Consider the following 24930-nt stretch of genomic DNA (forward strand, 5'->3'; position numbering starts at 1 on the left):
GAGAGACCAAGCACACTCACCACGCACTGGTCATTCTTAAATGTTTTCCCATGAGAAATGAAAGCTTATACACACACAAAGACTTATCATTCAATGCCTTTGCAGCATTATTCATCATAGCACAAGATGGAAACCTCCAGGGTCTAAGAGAAGCCAAGTTGATTTTTAAAAAGTGTCACAGAATAGAAAACTTGCCAGCAACAAGCAGGTTACACTGTTGATTATGTTTCAACATGGATGAGTCTCAGCTTGAGGATGTGGAACCAGCAACAAGCAGGTTACACTGCTGATTATGTTTCAACAAGGATGAGTCTCAGCTTGAGGATGTGGAACCAGCAACAAGCAGGTTACACTGCTGATTATGTTTCAACATGGATGAGTCTCAGCTTGAGGATGGAATAAAAGAAGGCACACAGGGAGCCTATAGTAGATCCTACTTATACACAGCTCTAAAAATGCAAACAACTCTATAGTATCAGGAAACTGACCAACAAAGGAAGGGAGCAGGGAGAGGCAGGAGGGAGGAATTGCAGAGGCACTTTAAGAGACATGCGGAGGTGATGTGCACATGTTCATTATCTTCATTTGGTGATAGCTTCTTGGATGCATGTGTGAATCCAAAGGAATATTTTAAACATTTGTAGCTTCTTATTATATTTTAGTGATATCTCAGAAAAACCTATTAGAAATAAATAATCACAAAGGACTTTGGAACAAAGGAGAGAACTGATGGCAGCTTGGAGATGCTGTGTTGAATGATTTGGTTTTGTTTGTGTGTGGGGGGCTGTTTGTATGAGTTGAGGAGGATTACAGGAAACTACAGAAAAGGAGGCAGTAATTGATGGAATAAAGTCCCCAGAATGACTACATGTTCAGTCCAAGGCCAGATGATGCGCTTGGACTAGAGACAAGAGAACAGGATGTAGAGCTGCATATCTGCATACTGGGCACACCTTCCCTGGACTTTATTTTCCAAATGCTGAAGGGAAAAGTCTTTATTCTCAAGTACCAACATTATTGTAAAGTAAGCTAATCAAATTTTCACAGTGCTTCATGCTCAAAAGTGGTGGACCCCCTTGGGAGCGCTTCTCCCAGGTTCAATGACTCCTGCTAAGTCCAAGTTTTAACTGATAAATCTGTGATACACTACAAAATAAAATTACTTTATTGAACGGTGGATTGTGCAGTTCTCAATATCAAAAGGACTCAGATGCATTCTCTCTCGTATGGGCACATGAGCAGCCCTGAGAGCTATGGGTTTATGTCCGTGGCACAGGTCCTATGTTTATAAAAGTGCAGTCACCTAATTGAAAGGAATATTGTTGGTCTTCACAATTATCATTCAATTACGATCTCTCTCTCTCCTCTCTCTCTCTCTCTCTCTCCCTCCCTCCCTCTCTCCCTCTCCCTTTCTCCCTCTCCCCTCTCATATAGGATTTCTTGCTCACAGTAATTGATAGTTAATTCAGTACTGTTTAAACAACACACAAAGTGGCATTTTAACAAAATCAACCACTCGTCATTTTAGTTTTAAAATAAGGTGTTAACTCTATTTTAGCAGCGTGTCATGTTACCTAGAAAGATTCGGACTTCCAAGGGCATTGATTCAAGCCCACGGTGTACAATCCCAGTCTTGTGAAAATATTTTTCATAGATACTCAACAGGTTTAACGCGACACGCAAATTAGTTTTTAAAAGTCTGATTCATTTCAATCCCAATCCAATGTTAAATGCACATCCTAGGGAGTTCACAGTGCTGCTCTTTTAACTATGGCCACTTTCCCTGTAGTTGCTGGAAAAGCGGCTCTTCCTCAGCCCCCTGAGCAGTGGCTTTTTCAGTGGTGGCCTCTGGGGAGTTTTGAGTCCAAAACTTGCAAGTTAAGACTGAGCCCGGCTGTTTGGGAGAGTGATTGGTCAGACCCAGGAAAGGGTCCGGGGAAGCCGCTCGTGACCTCCATGGAGCCCGGACTCTGGGCGGCCGCTCCCACAGCTACAGAAGCGGGAAAAACGCGCGGCAGCCTCCCTCCCGCAGCGTGGCCACAGCGCAAGGCGCGGAGATGCCCCCCAAGTGTAGGATTCCGGTCCCTACCGGCCCTCGGGCAGAGGGATGCTAATGTCCGTGGCAGGAGGTAGAGATGGTCCCGGGCGCGCCAGTGTCGCGGGACTAGACGGGGAGGAAGGTGAGTGGTTGGATGGCGCCTCGCTCTAGTCGGTTTCAGGCCCCCCCTTCTTCAGCACCGCCGGGGCGGGGAGTTGGGGTGTGGGTGGCTCCCGAAGCTGACTCTCCAGCGACTGTGGCTCCAGCCCCCTCCCCCACAAGGGGCGGGAAGTGATGGGTGGGAGTCACCATGCGTGACTGCCCGAAGCCCCTCCTGCCGCGGCGAGGGAGCTCCATAAAAGGGCAGTGGCGACCCGCTCTGTGCACCGGTCCCTCGGATTCACCCCTCGCCGAGGCGCCCACCACAGAGCACTCGCCGCCCACCCCGCCAAGGTGAGTGTCAGGACAGGTTGGGGCAGGGCGGGAGCTCAGGGACGCAGGTGACCCTGCGGGTGCCCTCACCCTCCGCGGACCCCTGGAGTCCCTAAGCCTGCTCCCCAGCCTCTGCGCACCCCAGTTTGCCTGCTTCACGCCCAGCCCTTCTTTGCGGCTAAATTGCCCTTGCCGCTCTGGTCTAGGTTCCATTTGCCCTTTCCGGGACCCTCCTGGCGGGGCAGTCCCTCTCAGTTATCTTGTGGAGGCTGTGGGGGAGAAGGTGGGACCCCCTACCCCAAGGGCAGCAAGCCATCTCCGGGGTCTGCAGTCGGGAACCCAAGAGGCGCGCGCCACAAGGAGGTTTCTCAAATAGCATCCCTGGTGTCGAGAGCCGGGCGTCCCGTCACCTCGGGATCCGAATGGGGATTGTCCATCCACTGGAACAGTCCTCTTTCGGCTCCCCTTTCAGGTCTCTCTTGTCACACTCCGGGGTCTGGACCATCACTGCACCTGTAGCCACGCAGGTCAAAAGTCACCAAGAGGAAAGTTTTCTCCTCTGAGAGGAGTTGAGGGAAGAGGGGAGAAAAGTAATCATTATTCAAGACAAGGGCAGAACTTCAACTCTGTTTTAAAAGTGTCTGTCTAAACTGATGGGGCCTCCACCCTAACTCTCACCCGGTGACTCCGCGCCCGCCGGCGGGTGAGACTTGGAGAAAATTTGGGCACATAATTTTGGAGCGGAGCACAATGGCCAGGCCAGGGCAGTCGGGGGCTCCGCGAAGTGGCGCCGCCCCAAGCTGGGCGTCCTTCTGGGACAGATTGAGGACAGGAATAGATTGAAGGTAGAGGGTGGTAGCGGGAATTGGGACAGGGGCGGGCAGGGACCGGGCAGGCATCCTCCTTATCCCCATGTCTGAGCTTTCTGTGTCCACAGATGCTAGGTAGCAAGCGAATGGGGCTGTCCGGACTGACCATCGTTCTGTCCCTGCTCGTGTGCTTGGGCGTGCTGGCTGAGGCATACCCCTCCAAGCCGGACAACCCTGGGGAGGACGCGCCTGCAGAGGACATGGCCAGATACTACTCTGCGCTGCGACACTACATCAACCTCATCACCAGGCAGAGGTGGGTGATCTGAGTCTCACACTTTCGGATCCTGGATAGTACGGACCATTTCATTTTCTTCTTTCTGTTCTGTTCCAGGGTAGGATGGTATTGGACACAATTCCAGCTCCCTTGTGCAGGGAGCACACTGCCAAACTGGGTGCATTTTGTTTGTCACTACAGTTAGTCACCAAGTCCTGTTTCTCAGATTCAGGTCCCCTGGGCTGTCTTTTGTTTTAGAGTAGTTGGGGGCCAAACCAGCAACCTCCTTGGGGTACCTTCAAAAGGAGCAGAGGCCAGGCTGAGCAGTGATGTCCCAAGAGCAAACTTGACCTAAAAAAACAACTACCACCAAGGAATACCAACACAGCCCCAATGCCACAAAGGTAGCAGACCTTCCAGCCTGCCTAAGCCAGACTGAGTGTCAGTATTTAGGAAAAGACAAACTGTAGCATGGGTTTCTTTTCTTCTGAATAGTTTCAGCCCCATACTTGAAAATCCCTAGCTGATCTTAAAAAGCCAACTTTTCCCATTATAGCAAATGAGTTCTGAATGAAAGAGCCTGCTTGCCTGCCTTATTAAGAACAAAGCAAATAACAAAGCTTTCACATTAGTCTAGTAACTAGGGGAAAATCTCGGCTTGCATGGGGTCTGAGAAAAGACCAGTTTTAGTCTAAGCGCCCAGAAAGTCAGAGACCTTTGTTTTGTTCTCAGCATCAGATTTAAGCAAAACATCAAATCCAAGGTATTTTACAAATAATATGGAATTTAGTTTCCAAAATTGGTGCATCTTAGTTCTAAATCATTTAACATCACATTTTAATTATTGAGACCCTTAAAAACAAGCCCTTAGAGAATGATAAAAAGCCCTTGGGAGTGTCAATGTTGCTTAGCATGCTTCAGTTATGTGTAGTGAAGTATTGGGGAGAAATTAAACTGTTCACAAGTCAGGGAATGGTTGGATGGGATGCAAAGGGTTGGGGGCTTACACTTCCAAAATAGTTTTCTACTCTTCATTCATCAGAAAGGTATGTGACATTCTGAAAAGAAATTCCAATTTATGTAGAATCGACTAAGTAATACTGGCTCATAATCTTTTGAAATCTGATCATTTTGACTTGCAGAAAGCAGGTTTCTTATCCAGAAAGTTAATGGCTTCAATTTTTTACTTCCTACAGCCTGGGCAGGGGCGGGGGGTGGGGGACAACTTAAAACAATTAAAATGACACTACAATATGTTTTGTTTTTTCAAACTCTGTTATTTAGATATAGTGTAACATGCAGTAGAACTCATTTCCAAAAAGATTGTTGGTATAAAGTGTTGCCACTGTATAAAGTTTTTATGTTTCATAATGTCTTCTTAGGTCTCTCATTTAGTCTTTTCCCCAAAACTTTGATGTGAGTATAACTATCTCCACTTTTCAGAACTTAAAACTAAGGATGTGTCAACAAAGCTTTCTTGGGAATACGGAATTGGAGCCCCCTATTTCGTTTCCTTGGATGTGGTCACTACCATCAACATTCAATATGGTCTCCGTGATTTTTGAGGAAAAAAATTAGGGAAAGTGGCTTGCATGTCATGGGGAGAAATCCAGGGTTGGGTAGGAATGAGCTGGTCCTTAAGGCAGTCTCATCTTGGTAGTAAACGCCTTAGAAACCACTAGAAGTTCCATTGTGCACTCATTGACCTCCCACCAGAGATGCCTACTCATATGCACAAGTGTATGCCTTTGAAATTCCAGTGTCATTTGTGCCTGTTTTATTCAGCATTTATGCTCATCTGAAATCTCTCTCTTCCTTCCTCTATGCAGTGCAGTGTGATTTGTAGTGATTTTCCTGTTGTACCTGTGGTTGGTTCAGGCTTCTGAAGGCTACATTATTTTTTCCACGTTATGAGTCTATCATACCTTGCTTGTATAGTTGCTTAGAACAGTGGTTCTCAGCTGGGGGTGGTTTTATACGCCACAGACGTTGGGCAAAGTCTGGAGACATTATTTTATTGTCACAGATAGAGGTGAGTGCTACTAGCCTCTGGTGTGGAGTGGACAGGAATGCTGTTAAACACCCCAAAACACCCCTGCAATAAAGAATCATCTCCCTCCATGTGTCAGTACTGTCAAGGTTGGGAAGCACAGCCTAGTGTTTCTCCATGCTGGTTGCGTATCAGAATCACCCAGAGAGCTCTTAAAACATAGTGACTTAGGCCTTCACCACTCAACAACTAAATTAGACCCTCTGGGGGAGGCCCTGGGCTTTCAGGTGTTCATCAGACTCTCCAGGTGATTCTAATGGGCAGCCAGGTTTGAGAATCTTTGCCCTAGGATCTCAGTCTTTGGAAGCATTTTAGAGAAGGATAATCCAAAGTAAATTAGAGAAGAAAGAGCAGGGAGCCTTGGGGTCCTGTGTGCCAGCCTATGACCATGCAACTAAATGCTACCACTTTACTGGTAGTCTTGACAGGGAAACTGGGTGGAATAGTTTGACAGTTCATTCACTTAGCGGAACATGATAAAGATGAATGAATCAAGGCTACCCAAGAGTTCAACGATTAGCAAAATCAACTCAAGGACAGAATAAGTATAAGCCACAGCCCGAAGTCTAACAGAACAACCTTGCAAATCAGGGGAGTGATGAGGGTGAGAAGGAAGAGGAGTTGTTTTGTTTCAGCTTCCCGAGTCTCCATAAATGAGCAGTAATAACTCTTTCCAAAACATTTGGATTTAGTTGCACTTGGTAAGTACTTAGAACAGCCCTCTGTCAGCTTTGTTCAGCCATGGTACCTATCTGTTTATCCATGCCCACCAAGCTAACTTTTCATTTGGAATCAAGTGGCTGTTGGTTTCCCACAAGAAAGGAAAAGTAATGTAATTTGCTATAGACTTGTCAAACCCTTTAGCAGTGTCCTGAAGTCTCTAGTACCCTCACAGGTGAATGTAGCCTCAAGGAATGGTAGCGTTGGAAGGGTGGAGCTGTAAAGGTAGAGCTGCAAGGGTGGGGCTGGAAGGACCAAGCGAAGACAACAGCCACTTGCATTTGTGCATCACAGTGCTGCTCTCTGAGTGTCCAGTGTTGCTTCACATGAGCTCTTCACAAAGACTGATTTAAGAAGGCATAAGATTTCAGTTGTTTTTTTAAAAAAATTGCTAATTTTTAAAAAAATATTTAGTTTTTAAAAAATGAGCAAATAGATTCACAAGCACAGGTGGCTCATCTTGAGCATCAAGTATGCTGGCTTTTTCCTAAGATTTTCCAGAATGCCATCGCCTTGTTAAGATTTAAACTGCTATGGATCATCAAAACTATAACAAATCAATTAATTTCGGAAACATTTTAAATCATGTTTCAGTGTTTTTTAAATTTCCTGTCACCTACTTGTAAAAATATATCTATCTACTTATTACTAGTGTAGCATATAAAGGTAAGAATTGTCTAGGAATTTTGAAAAGTTTAAATAATCTGCTATGATTTATGAAGTACTTAAGCACAATGCAATATATACAATTTTTAATTTTAATTTTTAGCACATGTGTATTTATGTGTGTATGATGTATCAGTGTCAGAGCCTGCATGTGGAGGTCAGAGGATGACTTTCCACAGTTCATTCTCTTCATCTTCCTCGGATTCTGGGGATCAAACTCACGTCATCAGGCTTGTATAACCAGCACTTTAACCTTCTGAACAGTCTTACCAGTCCACATATGTAATTCAAATCATATTTATGATAATGTTTCTGATGATATGTGCTTTACACTCCTAGGATAATGATTAGCAAATGAACAACTGAAAATAAAGTTTAGGTTTAATAGGAGCTATCTTTTCTCTGCAGGGTTTTTATGGCTTTCCCAAGCTTACTTTATAAGACTTTACCTTCTTCTTTGTTACAGATATGGCAAGCGATCCAGCCCTGAGACACTGATTTCAGACCTCTTAATGAGAGAAAGCACAGAAAATGTGCCCAGAACTAGGTATGACAAGACTTGGGATGGGGACACTGCTAAGAGTTCAGGAGCCAGGGGAGAGAAGCCAGGGAAAGCTGGTGGGAGTCTGGTGGGGGCACTGGAATTGGAAGCATCCAGAAAAGGGGATGTGGCAGAGATGAGGATTGAGAATGAAATGGGAAAGAACTTGCTTTTCCTGAGTTCTCCCACAAATATTGAAACTTCTGGGGTATAACATTTTCTAATGTATATTACTTGGTGTTCCTTTGAAAATCTTAAATGATGACTTTTAGCTCAGAATTATTCTGTATAGAATGTCATACCTTGTTAGAACTGGGAGAGCACAGAGTTCGGCTCCAACTACAAATTGAAATGACTGATCATTCATTCAAGGATGAACAATCTTTAGTTTGCATACACTAGGTAGTATGCCCAGCTGTCCTTCATGTGTTTGATTCCATTTTTTCTGTTTTACCCAAAGCTGGAGATAAATCAGGTATTCCCTACTACTTTTTTGTTTGAAATATTTTGTTCAACATAGGGATTTATCATATTCAATGAATCACTATTTTGTGACAAATTATCCTTGGGTGCTTATCTGTAGCCTGAGGACTTTCTTATGTACAGATGGATCTTATGACAGGTACCCACCTAAATCTAAGGGTTCACCATTGGGCTAAACTGGTGCCCCCTGGACAAGGAAGGGATACTGCCAAATCTGTCTTCTTCTTATAACCCCAACCCTGCTATAGTGTCCTTGTTTCCTGCCCACACACCACAGTGAGATCTCAATGTACCAGTCCTATCCCATCATCTAGCTAGCTGCCTGAAACCCGTCAAAAACCAAGTTCCCCAGAAGAGGTCACTAGCACACTTGCTCAGGGAGCATAACTGGAGTGTCACTCTTCATGAAGGTTCTCCCTGGACAATCCACGGGTGACTCAGAGCCACCAACCCTCCCTCAGCCCTTACTTAGTTCCCTTATGAAATAACCAGCCAGAAAGGAGGGTATAAGTATGTTGCTGGCAGATTTCTCTGATGTAAACAGTCAGTTGAACTGGAGTAAAATTCCAGTGCCCTTGTCCATGGAGGCAGCAAGAACCAGCAAATGCAAGAAAATGGGTGGGAAATTCACAAGCATTGTTTTTAATAGGAGCAGTTAAGTGCCTTTCCATGTCTCATTGATATGCATGTGACGTTTGCTACATTAAAAGTTTAGGGTAGGCTTTGTATACTTAGGGTTTGGAAAATAACGATCCAACCTACTTAGAACTCTGCTGCTGGCTTTGTTTTGTAGCCTGAAATAACACAGTTAGTGCATGAAATAAAGTTAATTGCACCCTGATTGACAGACTCAATCATGTGCAATTAGAAGGAGACAAAAGTTGATAGCCTTGAAGTTGCCTGTGAGTGCTATTTTATTAAAAAGGGTTCTTTATAGTCTAATAAATAGCATCTCACTACGTAAAAAGGCTTGCTGGAAAACAACGGAAGCATATTCAGAGTTGAATAACACTAACTTTCTTGTTAGAGTTTCATGTGATTCCTGTAGTTTTGATCTTCAAAATACTGTGGAGTTCCTCGGCTCCTTTGATATGCACAGAAACTTTCAAATACTCCCTCTAAGACTCCAGTTCCCAAGAGCAAAAGCTGCTGAGCTGGGTCTTTGCATATTACCTGCCATCCCACATCCTGCCATTCCACATGAGGTTTTGCCACAGTTTCTGATCCTCTTGCATTTCAGAGCTGAGGGTCTCACTCTTGCAAGATCCCCAGGGAAGTCTGGCAGCTTCTCTTACATGATTTGTTTCTTGTGTTTTTACAGGCTTGAAGACCCTTCCATGTGGTGATGGGAAGTGAATGAAACTTGCTCTCTGAAATTTTCCCATTTTCCACCCATATCTCATCTCATCCTGTGAAACTGTCTACCTGTCCTGCTAATGCATGCAGCCACCAGGCTGAGCTGTGCACCATTTCCCTTTGTTGTCATTGTATATACGTGTGTTTAAATAAAGTATCATGCATTCAAAAGTGTATTCTCCTCAGTGAACAGTCCCTTATCACAATAGAGAAAATAGGTTATTCATTAAATTATAATCATCCTCAAATAACAAAATCAGGGCTTGTCCCATCAATATGAAAGCAATGTCCATGAAAGAAAAAGATATGAACAATTGGATTACCAAGTCTTGGGGGATTGGGGGTGCAAAATAAAGAAGTAAAAGAAGTATTTAGAGATACTGATGAAGGCAATCCAACCTGGAGAATTTTTCTGACCTCTCCTCATTTGTATGGAATTAGTAATCTTGTTAACCTAAGCTGTCCATTGGCGGAACTTCTATCTACTGTAGCGGCCTCAAATGGCTTTTGTCATTTTATTTTACTTTAGCAGCCACATGTGGCTAGTGGCTATCATATGATATCCAACAGCTGGAGTCTATACAGGAATTTAGATCCCCCTTTGAATCTGAGTCAGACCACACTAGACAGGATGATTACTGTCTCATACAACATGGGGCATGTTAGCTAAAAAGTTATTCGGCTCCCTCCTCCAAATATCAATTTGCATGGATTTAGTTTAACATTAATGTTATTCAGTCCTTCTGTGCCTCTAAATCCAAGAGAATGAATTTCATCCCACACAAATGCTTTATATTACCTCATAAAGAATATGCAGAAATATTTTATGTAGTATCTTAAAATCACCTGAAATTTTTGAAAATTATGTGGTATCTTAAAATCACTTTTAAAAATCCCCAAGAAAAATGTTTAATGTTAGAGACAAATTCTGAAAAATGGGTCTTTAGGTGATTTTTGTCATTTTGCCAGTATCACAGAAAGTACTTACAAAAACTAAAATAGTTATGGTGTCACTAGGCAGCACAGATAATTTTATAGGACCACTGTCACCTGTGTGGTCCATCACTGACAAAACGGGCACAGGACTGTCCATAATGACTTTGAGAATATGGTATAAACAATATTTTCTGTATATAAATGATTTTACCATTTCCCTAGCCAGTGAAGTCAGTGATGCTACCTACAAAATATAAATCCCTTTGATGAAAGTTGTTCTGTGACTTACAAAAATTCTTTATTTTTATATTTTTATTCCTTTAAATATTGATATATAAGGAAGATGCTTTACAAAATATTTAAAGGTTGAATAAGTCACAATTGACCGTCATGTAACATCAGTGTTCTCTATTAACCTATCATATTCAGAGATTTTGTTGACTGAAGTTAATATAATGCAGAGAAAGTTGACTCTGAGCCATCTGGCATCACAGATATGCTGAGTGTTCATCACCATATATAGAACTCTTGGGTACATGGAGTAGAGAAAATAGAAGTAATATGTATGAGCCCTTGAAAGATAATCCAGGAATTTCATTTTAAATGGAAATTTCAACCTCTTGCCCCACAAAACCTAAGTATTTGGAATGCTTAACACTGAGCAGTCTGCATTTCTCTCATAGCCAGCCTCACGGACATGTCATCTCATCCTACTAGAATGAGGGTGAATATTTACACCCCTCTTGAGTCTTTAGACCAGATCAAATGACTCCCAAACTCTTTGACCAAATTCATGGGGTTTCTGAGTTCTCACTCATTAAATGGTGATAATAATTCTTACTTAACTGTCCACATAAGTCTCTACTGGGATCACTTTTCGAGGTACGATAGAAGTAAGCAATAGAAGGGAGGGAGGGAAGGATGGCCTTTTTGATGAGTTGGATTATCAATCCCTAAAATATAAGAATTGATTTTAAGATATATAATAATGGCAAACATCAAAATTGAAAAACTACATTCTAAAATATTCCTATAATAGTATCCCCAAAGACTCTCAGCCTCAGAGTAGGCTTAAAGGAACTGGATCATCTATCTGACACTGAAAAAAAAATTTTCACTGGAGTTGCAGTGAGAACCATTTAACTTTTATTAATGAGATACCTGTGAGGAACAGAATTAAATTACCAAGTAAATCTATCAGCATGTATTAAGATCTTCCCTGATCCTAGCTCTTGGCTCTGTGTTCTGTGAGGTATAAATTGTGTATACGTTTTATGGATGACATGGTGCTTTTATTTTGATCTCTACAATGCTCATGATACAGTCAAGCAATAATGAGCTCCCCAGTTTTTACAAATGGGGAAACTGAGGCCCAAAGAAAATAAGTGGTCTATCCTACCTCATTCAAGTTAATGAGATGATGACTCTTATACTTGTAAACTTTACCCTACCTGGTGGTATCTTCTAGAATTAATAAATCGAGAGCAGGTTGCATATGATCCAGGGAAGAACATCACTTGAACACATTTAAATTGGAGGATGATGGACAGAAGTAACTGGACAAGAAGTAAAATGGGCAGGCCTAGCTGTAAAAGGCTTAAGAGAGAAGGAGAATGTTATCCATAAGGAACTTGGGAGTGTCGTGAGCAGCTGTGCTCTCCCCAGTTGGGTCAGGACTGGCCTATGGAGGGAAGATTCAGAGGTTTACCTGATAGGATCAGATACAGAATGGCTAGAGGTTAGATTAATAAAGCTTCAAGAACAGACAAAATCAGCAATTCAGTCACAACATTTCTGAGCACCTAGTATGCACTAGCTCTGGGGATACAAGGTTAGTAATGGTGTGTTAGAGAATGCACCATTTAATGAGGGGGACAGATCACAGTACACTGTTGAAGTACAAAGATGGAAGTTAGAAGTTTGGGACTGAGTTAGGAACTAGAATCTTCCCATTCATCATGCTGTCCTTTGCAGTCTCCTGACAAGGGGCCATGCCAAGAAAACTAAGGACAAGTGGAAATAAATGCAGGCAAGCAAGCATCCACTGAATTCAAATGTGGGCTTGGTAGGCTGAGTCAGGGTACCTAAGTGAGGCCTGTACCCCCAGGGTACCCCCGCTTCCAAACTAAACCCAGCCTTCCTGTGCAGTGACAGGAACAAAGAACTGTCTGAGAGCCGCTTCTGAGATTGAATCACCCACCAGCCACATATGGTATAGTTTGCCGCCCCCCAACAAGCCAACACCCCAGAACTGATCTTCCAGCTTCTGCCATAACTGCTTGGGGCCCTTTCTGAGAGCCCTGCTCTGCTGGTGCCAGTTCCTCCTGCTGCAGGGCTGGGTGGCACACTTGGGTGCCACCACACTTGGGAGAGAGAAAAGAAATGCCTCTGTCACACTTCGTCACTTATACCCCCAGGCAGAATATCCTATCACAGGAGCACACCTTTCAAAAGTATGATACAAGCCAGTGAAATGGCTCAGCCTACCACAGCTAAGATAGGATGAAAGAAGAGAAGGACATGTCATCTTTCCAAAAGTGCCCCTACTGTCACTGAAGCAGACTAGCAGGTGTCCTCCCAGGAGAAGGGGACAGGAAAGGAAATGGAGCATGGGGCCAGAAGCCTCTGTGATTCAAGGCTAACACTTAGACATATTTTAGAACTTTCCAAATTTGGTGTACTCAAAACTGGTATTCCCTATTTCGGGGACAGAGATAGCTCCTTTTTCACTAGTAGGAAGTGGGCACCTGGGTCTACCGGAGTGGGGAAGGACACCCACCTTAGGCTGGGGTGAATATAGGAGGCAGGACAGACTTCTGAGGGCAGCTGAGGCTTCAGCTGAAGTTGGAAAACCAACAGCAATATTGCACAGGAAAGTGCCTTGGTTTCTTCTCCCACTGCTGTGACAAAATACATTGACAAAAGCAACTTAAAGGAAAAACGGTTTATTTTAGCTTACAATTCAAAGTACAGTCCTCCATGGCAGGAGAGTCAAGGAGCAGTTGGTCAAATAACATCCACAATCAGGAAGCAGAGAAAGATGAATGCTGGCTCCTGTTCAGCCCCTTTCTCCATTTATGTTTGAGAGTATGTGCATAGCTGAAGGCTATATACAAAAAAAAAAAAAAAAAAAAAAAAAAAAAAAAAAAAGAAAACAAAGACCAAAACTAATTGCCAGACAGTAGAAACCTTACCTTAAGATGTTGGTCAGGGTAGTCCAAGATAACACAGCTATTGCCATAGTCCTTGATTACCTCCCAGAACTTGAAGGTAAGACCCTATTGCTGAAGGCAGGACATACTTCAGACAGAATTTGTAGCAATCGAGCTGGGACTGATCTGGAAGCCTTCTTCCTAAAGACTAGCTTTCATAGTATCAGAGGATACTATGGAAGCTGCAAAGGGAGAAAACTCAATCAATGGTCCAACCCAGCTGTAAAACCTTATAACCATAAGATTGACTGGCACAACAAACTATATTGGTACAGCAGTGGCACTTTTATCTTGGGGGTAATCAACAGCTATCTTATTGGATTTAAAGCCTGCTCAACAGGAGGGAACTCACGGTGATAATATAAACATAGCCAAATACAAGTGGCTGGAGAGACCATAGATCATAGAGAAAAATCTACATCTGTCACATCCCTAGACAAATGTAATTCCTTACTGTATGATAAATATGAGTCCTTATATTTACAGACAAGTATACCTGTTACTGCTCATCAAAGAAGCTTCTTTTGCAACAGATGGACACTATTATAGAGTTCAACAACTCGTCAAAAGCAGAGCATAAAGTGTCTGTGAGATGCCCAGCCCTAAGTGACACATCTGTAATGGAACTTCTATTCCTAAGGTTCAGGGAACATAGTGGAAGGGGAGGGGGCAGAGAGAATACTAATGCACCTCTCAACTCTCACCAGGAAAGCTTCCTCATACAACAGATGGTGATTGACATAGAAAGTCACAACTGGCCAAAATGTAGAGAATAAGACACAACAGCATGCGCATCATCAGATAGGTTTCCTCTATTAAACCTCTGCCACCTAGGGCTCAGGGATCATTGCAGAAGAGAGGGCAGAAAGACAGTGGTAGTGGATGACCTACAAGGAAACAGAATTTTCCAGACAGCTAGAAAATTACTCATATGAACTTACAGCAATGGTGACAGCATGCAGAAGACCCATGCAAGTTCAAACTAGACAAAAATCCAGTATAGAAGGGGGAAATGGAGAAGCCCCAACCTTAGCTGAGAAACTATTAGCAACTGATGACTACTAGGAGAGTAAGAGTTAGTTTTCTTTAAGGGAGTGATGTTAGATAGGTTGACCAGGCTCCAGTGGATGGACTCACACCAAAGGACTTTTGGGGACAGAAACTTGGCTCAATAGGCCTTAAAATATATGACAGAATGCATGAAAATCAGTGGGATTTCAATGGGGGGGGCGCAGGTAGGTAGGGCGTCTAAATATAATCAAGATATATTAAATCCACAAAAATTCAATAAAAATATTAATTGTGGTGGTTTGAATGAAAATGTCCCCCATAGGCTCCAAGTATTTGGACATTTTGTCCCCAGATGGTGGCACTGTTTTGGGAGGTTTTAGAAAGTGTGGCTGTGCTGGAGAAAGCACGTCACTGGGGGTTGGCTTAGAGAGTTCTTAAGCCTTGCCAGATCTCCAGTTGTGCTCTTGTTTCCTGTGCCTCCTGGAAGCTGTAGAGTTTAGCTTCTACTCCTCCTCCAGCTACCTCTGCTGCCGTGCCTCCCTACCAAGATAGACTGTAATTCCCCTGGAACCATAAGCTCAAATAAACTCTTCCTTCTATAAATTTCTTTGATCCGTGTTTCTATAACATCAACAGAAAAGTGACTAATACAGTAATTGGTACCAGAGAGTGGGCTGTTGGCTGTGAAGAATCTGATCATGTGGGGTTTTGGAGAAATGCAGAAGACTTTGGAAGTTTGGGCTAGAAAAGCAGTTGATCGCTGTAAGCAGAGTTTAACAGGCCATTCTAATAAACACCTGAAGAGAGTAGTGCTGAGAACAATGTAGTTCCAGAGGGAAATAAAGACTTAAGCAGAACTTGGGATATTTTGGCAAAGAGTCTGGCTGCCCTCTACCAAAAAGCTTGCCCAAGGCTAAGCTGAAAAGCGATGGACTAATTTCTCTGGAGGAAGAAATTTCAAGACAGCCTAATGTAGAAATAGTGTCATGGCTGTTAATGGTGAATATTATGCAGATCTGCAGTGAAAAAGAGCACATGGGGTAGAAAGAAATACAGTTTAGATTGAAAAAGAGCACTAGGAGGATAAATGTTAGAGCCTTGGCCTGTTCTGGAGAGGATCCCTTTGATGAGGAGATTAAAGTGATTAAGGAGGGGCCTAGAGATTCAGACTTAAAGGATGGAGAGAGTTCCTCCAGGGCAAGACCTCACCTAATTAAGCCTCCAACTTGTGAAAGCAAAATGCTGCAGGGACCACTGAAGAGAAAACCTTCAAAAATGGATAAAGCAGGCTGGAGTCCATCAAAAATGTGCAGTCATACTTGGCAGTGTCATTCAACTGGTATTGGCTTTATAGGCATGAAAGATTCAAGAGTGAAGGGGTCATCAGTTCTTCCTCTGTGGTTTCAGAGAGCTATGGAGGCCAGGCAGCATGCAGCAGGGGTACTTCTGCATAGAGAAGGCCTTGATAGGCCATTGCATGAAGCTGTGAAGGTGAAGCCTGGTTGGCATTGGAGGCCCAAAAAAGGCATTCATGATGCCAGAGCTGTTGAGGCATCTGCCAAGAAGACCTGCATACAGGGAGTGGTACCAGCCCAAGAGAGAGATGTGTGTTACATGCAGCAAAGCTAGAGAGGCTGAGCCATCTAAGCCCTTTGGAAGTAATATTCCAGAAGTTGGATGTGGAGCTACTGGATTTGGTGTTTTCTCTACAGGTTTTCAGTCTTGTTTTGGTCTGGTATTTCCTTACTAGCCCTCCAGTCCTCCCTTTTGGAATGGTAATGTGTATTCGGTTCCACTGTATGTTGGGAGTATGTAATTTGTCTTTTGGTTTTATAGAGGCTTACAGTTAAGATATTTACCTGAGTCTCAGAAGAGACTTTGGACTGTGGACTTTTGAATAGTATTGAGGCTGATAATGACTATGGGGACTTTTAAAGTTGGACTAAATGCATATTATTTGGTCATGAGCTTATGGGGGGCCAGGGGGTGGAATGTGGTGGTCTGAATGAAAATGCCCCCCATAGGCTCCAAGCATTTGAACATTTTTTCCCCAGATGGTGGCACTGTTTTGGGAGGTTTTAGAAGATGTGGTATTCTGGAGAAAGCAGGTCACTGGGGGTGGGCTTAGAGAATTCTTAAGCCTTGTCAGATCTCCAGTTGCTCTCATTTCCTATGCCTGCTAGAAGATGTAGAGCTTAGCTTCCACTGCTCCTCCTCCAGCCTCATCTGCTGTCATGCCTCCTCGCTAAGATGGACTGTAATTCCCCTGGAACCATAAGCTCAAATAAACTCTTCCTTCTATAAATTGCCTTGGTCAGTGTTTCTATCATAGCAACAGAAAAGTGACTAATACAGTAATATACATACATAATCCTATAGAACAGGACCACAGGCCCATCTCCCAGGTGATTCTAGAGTCTGTCAAACTAGCAATTAATGTTAACTACCACAGAGGCCCACAGATAAGAGGGAGAATGTGCATCTTGATTGTTCTTTGCTTATTCCTGATTCTCATTCTTTAGCTTCACTGCTCTGACATGTAACCAAGTTCCACATCACCCCTAACTCTTTTCTCCAGACAGTGCCTCACCATCCCACTTACTCATTCTCCACACATGACTCTAACACTAAGACCCTCTACCAATATTCTTCTTTCAACCAAATCAGGGTTGGACTTTTCATCCAGAAGTATCTCAACCATGAACTTATAGACAAATTGAGACTTCAGAGAATACATGAAAGGTTAGTTAGTTCCATGCCATAATTCAGGAAGGGGCAGGGGAAGACACGGTATTTCTTTTGCAATACTTTAGATGTCTTAGTATCTTCTAGCTTCTTTTCCTGTGCCTGCAATCAGAACAACAGAAAAGATGAAAAGAGAAAAGACAGTCAGCTCTGGTTTGCGGCCAGTGTCTTAGCAGTGAAGCAACTGATCCAAGCTGTGGCCATGTGCATCTTCTGTATGGACCATGACAAGGAAGTGACTGAGATGGCAGCTAATTACCCCTCCACTTTCTCTCAAAGCACAAGCTCTAAGCATATATAGCTACTTGCTCCCATGTATAGAAAATAGAAAAAATAGTGCTTTCTTATATCTTGGGGGTAATCAACAACTACTTAATTGGACTTAAAGCCCACTCAATGGGAGGGAACTCATGTGTGGTACTGTAAACATAGCCAAATCCACATGGCTAGAGGTCATAGATCTAAGAGAAAACCCCAAGCTATCACATTCCTAGACAAATGTAATTTCTAACTGTGTGCAAAATATTAATCCTTATATTTACAGACAAGTTTCTCAGTCATCACTCATCAAAGAAGCTTCTTTTGCAACAGATGGAGACAATTACAGAGTCCCACAACTGGTTATACACAGAGATTGTGAATTTTCCAAGCCTAAGTGACACATCCACAATGCAACCTCTACACCGAAGGCTCACAGAACATAGTAGAGCATGGGTAGAGAAAACACAGATGCATCTCTTAACTCTCATCAATGAAGCTCCCTCATGCAACAGAGGGCCTTGAACACAAGAAGACACAAATGGCCAAAGTGTAGAGAACAAGAGTCTGCAGAGTATGGGTCCTTGGACAGGACTTGTTATTAAACTCCACTCACCCAGGGTTCAGGAACCATTGTGAAAGAGGGGGCAGAAAGATTGTAAGAGCCAGGGGAGGAGGTACATGACCATATGGAAATAAGAGACCTACAGGCACCTGGGACCTTGCTCATATGAACCTACAGCAATGGTGTCAGTATGCACAAGGCTTGTGCAAACTCAAACAGACAAAAAACTCAGAACAGAACTGTGGAAATGAACACCAGGCCAAATAACATCTTAGCCAAATAATCATTGGCAACTGATTACTGCTGGGTGAGGAAGAGCTGATCTTCAAGCTGGGCGTGGTGGTGCATGCCTTTGATCCCAGCACTCGGGAGGCAGAGGAAGGTGGATCTCTGTAAGTTCAAGGCCAGCCTGGTCTACATAGTGAGTTCTGGGCCAGCTGGGGCTACAGAAAGACCCTGTCTCAAAAAGACCAAAAAAAAAAAAAAAAAGGAGGGACTCTTGATGGGCTGACTAGACTCCAGTGGATGAACTTGTACTGAGGGACGTCTGGGAACACTAACTTGACTGGATGAGCCTCAAGACAAATGAAAGAATGCTTATATTCCAGGGGGGGCATTTGGGAGGATGCCAGTGGGGAAGGATGTATAAAGATGATTAAGATGTTCTGTATGAAGTACACAAAACTTCAATAAAAATTTACCAAAAAAAGAGAAACTAGTGCCCTTCTCTGTGGAGATGACTGAAGTCAGTTACAATGCCATCACAATGAGGCAGATAACTTTTCTATTATCATAAAAGAAAGCAGTGCTTTGAGTGAGGTACTTCCTTTAGCATAGTTCTGGGTAGGAAGACTATGATATTGTCACAACTAAAATTATTGCCTTTTCTTCAGCTTATTAGAACAATTAGCACAGTGTTAAATCACACAGAAACCTTTCTCTTTTAAAAATTGAAATGGAATAACATATAATTAATCCTATGTGTCATCTCGGCTCATTTTTAATGTGTTAAGCAATAGCTATCAAGTGAAGCTCATTCTCATCCTGCAATTGAAATGCTGTGCATTATGGGAAGAAACAGGGTTCTGTGGGTGTTGACACTGATGTTGTTACCTGACACAGTAGATGCTCAGCAAGAGCTGGCTCAATCTAGAATCAACTGTGAGTCATCACAGCGGAGCCAGAACACGTGCTAGACTCCACCGACCACCTTGCAAAGGCTCTTTTGGGGAGAATGGCGTCATTCAAATGATTTTTTCAATTAAAAGTTGCCTGGGAAATTGGACTTTTATTTATTCTAATGTGTACATGCTTTCTATCATTGCCAAGTCTTTCCAAACCAGAGCTGCCTACTAAATGAGCTGTTCTATGCAATTTAATGCAAGAATAAACAATGCTGACAGAACATACATAATATAGTCTTCTCAATAACAAACCAGATTACTGACCAGGAAAAAATGAAACCTGCTGATCACCGAGTTTCTAGAAAGCCAATGATGTCATCAATTCTGGAAACACTTACCAAACAGTCTCTTTAACTGGTACTCTGCCAGGTACGTTCTTTGAGTGATACACATGTAAGGGAGACAGTCACCTTGCACTTAAATAACTAGCAATTTGTGAAGAAGATAAACACATACTTAAGTGACATTCTGCAAGACAGAGCATGGTCAATTTTATTTTGATTTTTCTATAAAACTAATTTTTTCAATATATATCTTTTTATTAATTTTTTTAAAATTTTTACAAAACCTTTATTGAGAATTTCATACATGCATATGATCAAATCCATGCCCACTTGCTCGCCTCCAACATTCCCCCCTCTGAAGGGGTAACCCTAAAATCTTTTAAGGATTAGATACAAGCTCCTAAATACTTTTGACATTTTTGGCCTTTGGAACAGATTATGTTGCTAACAGGCCCAAGGACATTTTGACTTTTAGCCAAAAAACTGGCTACATTTCTTTTTTTTTTGCCCTAACTGCCTAGCCAATTCCTACCTCCTATTCTTATCACACCATCCTCTGAAGAGGTTACCCAACTTGCAGAGAGGGAATTGGGATACAGACTACTCTGGCTTCTTCCATGCTGAACAGGGACACAGGATGAGGCAACTGGAGTACCACTTCAGTGGGTCTATCTAAAAGACTCCCAGATTGCATAATTCATATCTCTAAGGGAATAAGAAAGTCCTTGAATCACAAATAGGAGAGGTGAAGGAGAAGTAAAGACAAGAGCAAAGACATTACAAGATTAAAAGCATTACAAGTTCTAGACAGGGAACTAGAAAAAAGTCAGAAAAGGGCAATTTTCAAATGTTCATATGAGAGTCCACTGGAGTTTCTTGATAAGGGCTTCCAAAAGCATCCCTCTCTTGGGTTCTTCCTCATTTTTCTTTGTCTGCCAAGGCTGGACTAGTTGGCTGGGAAAAACAGCTAAAAAGAGTGGCTGGATATTCAGGTGAGGGCCAGTGACCCTGCTTGGCACTCCTTTAATGAATTAGCATGATGGTCAACAAGCCCAACTGTGACTATGTTTAGTGATCAGGCTCAGCTAAAGTCATAATGATGGTATTTGTTTCATACAGAAGGGACTGCTGTATATCATCATCTTATTAAAATTATCTGGAATTTAAGAGGATTTTGTGCTAGGAGCCACATATGAGGGAGAACATACGTCATTTGTTTTGAGTCTGTGTTACTTCACTTAGTATAACAGTTTCTAGATCCATCCATTACCTGCAAATTTATTTCATCTTTCTTTACTGCTGAATAGAACCCCATTATGTAAATATACCACATTTTTGTTAACCACTCGTCAGTTGAAGGACACTTAGGTTGCTTCCATCTCTTAGCTATTGTGAAAAGAGCTGCAACAAACATGGTTGTACAAGTGTCTCTACAATAGGATGAGTCCTTTGGGTATATGCTAAGGAGTGGTATAATCAGGTCATTTGGTAGGTTCATTCTTAGTTTTTTAAGGGTTCTCCACACTTTTCCATAGAGGATGCACAAGTTTGCAATCCCACCAGCAGTGAATGAGCATTCCCCTTTCTCCACATCCTCACCAGCATTTGGTATCACTTGCTCTCTTGATCCTAGCCAGTCTGATTGGGGTAAGGTGATACCTTTGGGTGGTTGTAATTTGCATTTCCCTAATTACTAACAATGTTTAACACTTTTTGAGATGTTTCTTAGCCATCTTTATTTCTTCCTTTGAGAACTCTCTGTTTAGATCTTTAGCCCATCTTTTAACTGGGTCATTTGGTTTCTTGCTTTTTTTTTTTGAGCTCTTTATATATTCTGGGTTAAACCTCTGTCAGATGTGTCACTGGTGAAGATTTGTTTCCCATTCTGTGGGTTTTCTCTTCACTTTTTTTATTGTTTCTGAAGCCTTTTAGTTTAATGAGGTCCAACTTATTGGTTGCTGACCTTAATTCCTGAGCAACTTCTTATTTAGAAAATCCTTTCCTACACCTATATTCTGTAAGTTACTGCCAATATTTTCTTCTAATAGTTTCAGGGTTTCCAGTTTCACTTTGAGGTCTTTGATCCATTTGGAAGTGACTTTTGTGCAATGTGAAAGATAAGGATCTAGTTTCATTCTTCTACAGGTGGAGATCCAGTTTTGCCAGTACCATTTGTTGAAGATGCTTCTTTCCTCCATTGTGTGTTCTTGGCACCTTTGTCAAATATCAGGTGGTGAAATTGCATGTACTCAAGTTTGGATCTTCAGTGGTACTTCACAGAATTAGAAAAATGCATCCTTAAATTCATATGGAGGCACAAAAGCCCCCAGATAGCCAAAGTAACCCTGAGCACAAAGAGCAATGCTAGGGGTATTACTATACCAGATCTCAAAGTGTACTACAGAGCCATAGTCATAAAAACAGCATGGTACTTGTGCAAAAACAGACATATAGATCAATATATATTTTTATTCAACTTTTACATATTTCATATAATGCATCACAATCATATTTAGACCCCCTTTCCTAGCTGCACCCACCCATAGCCTCCCACAGCATTTACTGCATTCTCCTATATATGTTAAGGTCTATCGCATCAAGTTTGTGTCTCCAGATGTCCCTTGGTGTGAGTTCATTCATTGGACCCTGTTCAGCCTATCTAGAGTCACTCCCTTAAGGAAGACCGACTCTCCCTCACCCAGCAGTGGTCAGCTGCCAATAATAGTTCCTTGGCTAAGTTTGGGGTCTCCTGTCCATTTCCCTAGCTCTATGCTGGGTTTTTGTCTGATTGAGATTGCATGGGACTTGTGCATGCTGTCACCATTGCTGTATGTTCATATGGTCAAGTTCCCAGAAGACTGGAAGACTCTGCTTCCTTATGATCTTCATACACCAACACTGGCTCTTACAATCTTTCTGCCCCCTCATCTGTAGTGGTCCCTGAGCCCTGGGTGGGTGAGATTTAATTTAGAAGGCTTATCTAGGGACACATACTCTTCAGTCTCTTATTCTCTAACTTTGACCAGTTGCAGCCTTCTGTGTTCATCACCCTCCATTGCATGAGAGTTGAGAGATGCATGAGTATTCTCTCTGCCACCTGTTCCATATGTTCTGTGAGCCTTGTAGATGTGTCGCTTAGGGTTGGACATCTTACAGACACTTATTCTCTATGTGTGACCAATTGTGGAATTCTGTAATAGTCTTCATCTGTTGCAAAAAGAAGCTTCTTTGATGAGTGATGTATGGTATGCTTGTCTGTAAATATAAGGATACATATTTAGCATACAGTAAGAAATTACAGCTGTCTAGAGATGTGACAGTCGTATGTTTTTCTCTAGGCTCTATGACCTCTCCAGCCATGTGAATTTGCCTATGTTTACAGTACTGCAGGTGCTCCCTCCCACTGAGCAGGCCTAAGTGCAATTAGGTAGCTGTTGATTTCCCGCCGAGATAAAAGTGCCACTACTGCACCAATAGTTTGCTATGCTGGTCGTTGGGGTTAAGTTCCAGCTCCATTGCTCCAAGTCCTGTGTCTGAAGCAGTCCCTGCCTTGAGCAAAGGGTCTACTGTCAAGTGCTGGGAGGCAATGAAGGACTGTGGCAATAACCTGCGTTATTTTGGGAGTCCTTGCCTACTGTTATGGTCAATTTCAAATTGAAGCATAAAGCAAGAGGATGTGGGTGTGAGCAGTTGGAAGTGTAATGTGACTCCAGCTTGGTGAATTAGGCTGTTCACTAGGCTGCACTTTAATTTCAGGAACATTGAGATCATTATTAACTGCACTCATTCCTAGAAACAGTCTGCACAGGTACCTTAGCAAGTCTCAGCTGAGACTCTGAACTCCATACTTGGTGAAGTGAGGTTGACCCTCCACCTCAGAGCAAGCTACTGTTGCCTAAGTTGACGTGCACATGAGATGGGATGGCAGAAGGTCAGTGGGAGGGAGATGATGGTATCTGATCCTCTCTTGGGGCTAGTACCTCCCTCTGAAAACAAGGGGCTCATTTTGGGCAACAAAGAGAGAAGAATATGCACTCAAAGCTAAAGTATCATGTTTTTGTATTTGTGTTTATGTATGTGTGCAAGTATGTGTGCACACATTTGCAGGTACGTATGTGAAGGTCAGAGGACAACTTGCAGGAATCGGTTCTCTCCTTCTACCAAGTGGGTTCAAATCAGCAGGCTTGGTGGCAAGCGCCTTTATTAACTGAACCATCTCACTAACAGATATCATGCTTTTGAATGGTGTGCTACTGTGATAGGTTACACTGCAAAGGTGTGTTGCTGTGATAGGCTATTCTGCCAGGGGGTGTAAGGGATAAAGTGTGACAGAGATGTTTCTTTTCTTTCTCACTCACAGACTTCAGAGTTGCTTCCCAGGTAGGGACCATGGTGACCATCAGAGCCGAAGTGTACCACCCGGTCCTGTAGCAGGATTAACTGGCATTAGTAGAGCAGGGTTTTCACAAAGGGCCCCAGTTGTGGCTGATATCAGCAGATCAATTCTAGGGTGTTGACCTGTGGGTGACCAACCACTCCAGTTTTCCCAAGACTGTGAGAGGTTTGGCATTAAAGTACTGCATCCCGGGAAACCTCTAAGTCCTAGGCAAACAGGGATTGTTTGTCACTCCAAGTGAGGATCAGAACATTTAAGATCTTATAATAAGGGAAAACATACTTATAGAATCAAAGTCTTTTAAAGTGAGCATCTCACCCAGCAGTCAGTATCCATACCTGAATGTAAATGTTCAACCACATGCGATTTTCCTAATTGACCTTACAGCATACTCTTTTCTTTAGATAATTGTAAAAGGTAATTTAAAAATATTCCCCTGGTAGAAAAACATCAGCTATAAAGACATTAAGACATTCTGAATTTCTAGACCAGACATTCTCATATTTGAAAATTATAAATACATTGGTTCTGTGAAAGCATAAATATTTAATTTCATGGATAATTAACTCTTTATAAGAAAAAAGATTTCAACTTGAAATTCTAAATAGCTATTTGCTTTCTGAAGTTATAAGTAAGTTTTGTGACTCTGAGATAAAAAAAATAAAGAATGAAGAAGCTAACATTTGTTGGAAAACTAGCATGAACTGGTCCCTTATTTCTTTTGCTCTTCCTCAAGCCATGAGAGACAAGCATTGTTGGACCCATTTTACAGATGAGGAAACTGGGGCCTTGAGAGGTGAAGTGAGACAGGGCCATACCACTGATCAATATTCTAGTTTCTAGTTTCCTTCTGTTGCTGTGGTCAAATACTTTGCCCAAAGCAACTCAGGGGAGGAATGGGTTTTTTTCAACTTACAGGTTGTAGTCCATTATTGAGGGAAGTCAAAGCAGGAACTCATGCAGAAAC

General features: G+C 42.5%; 1 protein-coding gene across 1 annotated transcript; it reads left to right on the forward strand.

Annotated features, from left to right (window-relative positions):
- The first annotated feature begins 2386 nt into the window (after positions 1-2386).
- Positions 2387-9546, forward strand: Npy (neuropeptide Y). The gene is made up of 4 exons (XM_008841484.2): positions 2387-2491; positions 3408-3595; positions 7459-7539; positions 9338-9546. The coding sequence occupies exons 2-4, from the start codon at positions 3408-3410 to the stop codon at positions 9360-9362; spliced, it is 294 nt and encodes a 97-aa protein (XP_008839706.1). The 5' UTR covers positions 2387-2491; the 3' UTR covers positions 9363-9546.
- Positions 9547-24930: the final 15384 nt, after the last annotated feature.

The sequence above is a fragment of the Nannospalax galili genome, unplaced genomic scaffold (genome assembly GCF_000622305.1).
Source record: "Nannospalax galili isolate Female #2095 unplaced genomic scaffold, S.galili_v1.0 scaffold158, whole genome shotgun sequence".
In the NCBI taxonomy this organism is placed as follows: domain Eukaryota; kingdom Metazoa; phylum Chordata; class Mammalia; order Rodentia; family Spalacidae; genus Nannospalax; species Nannospalax galili.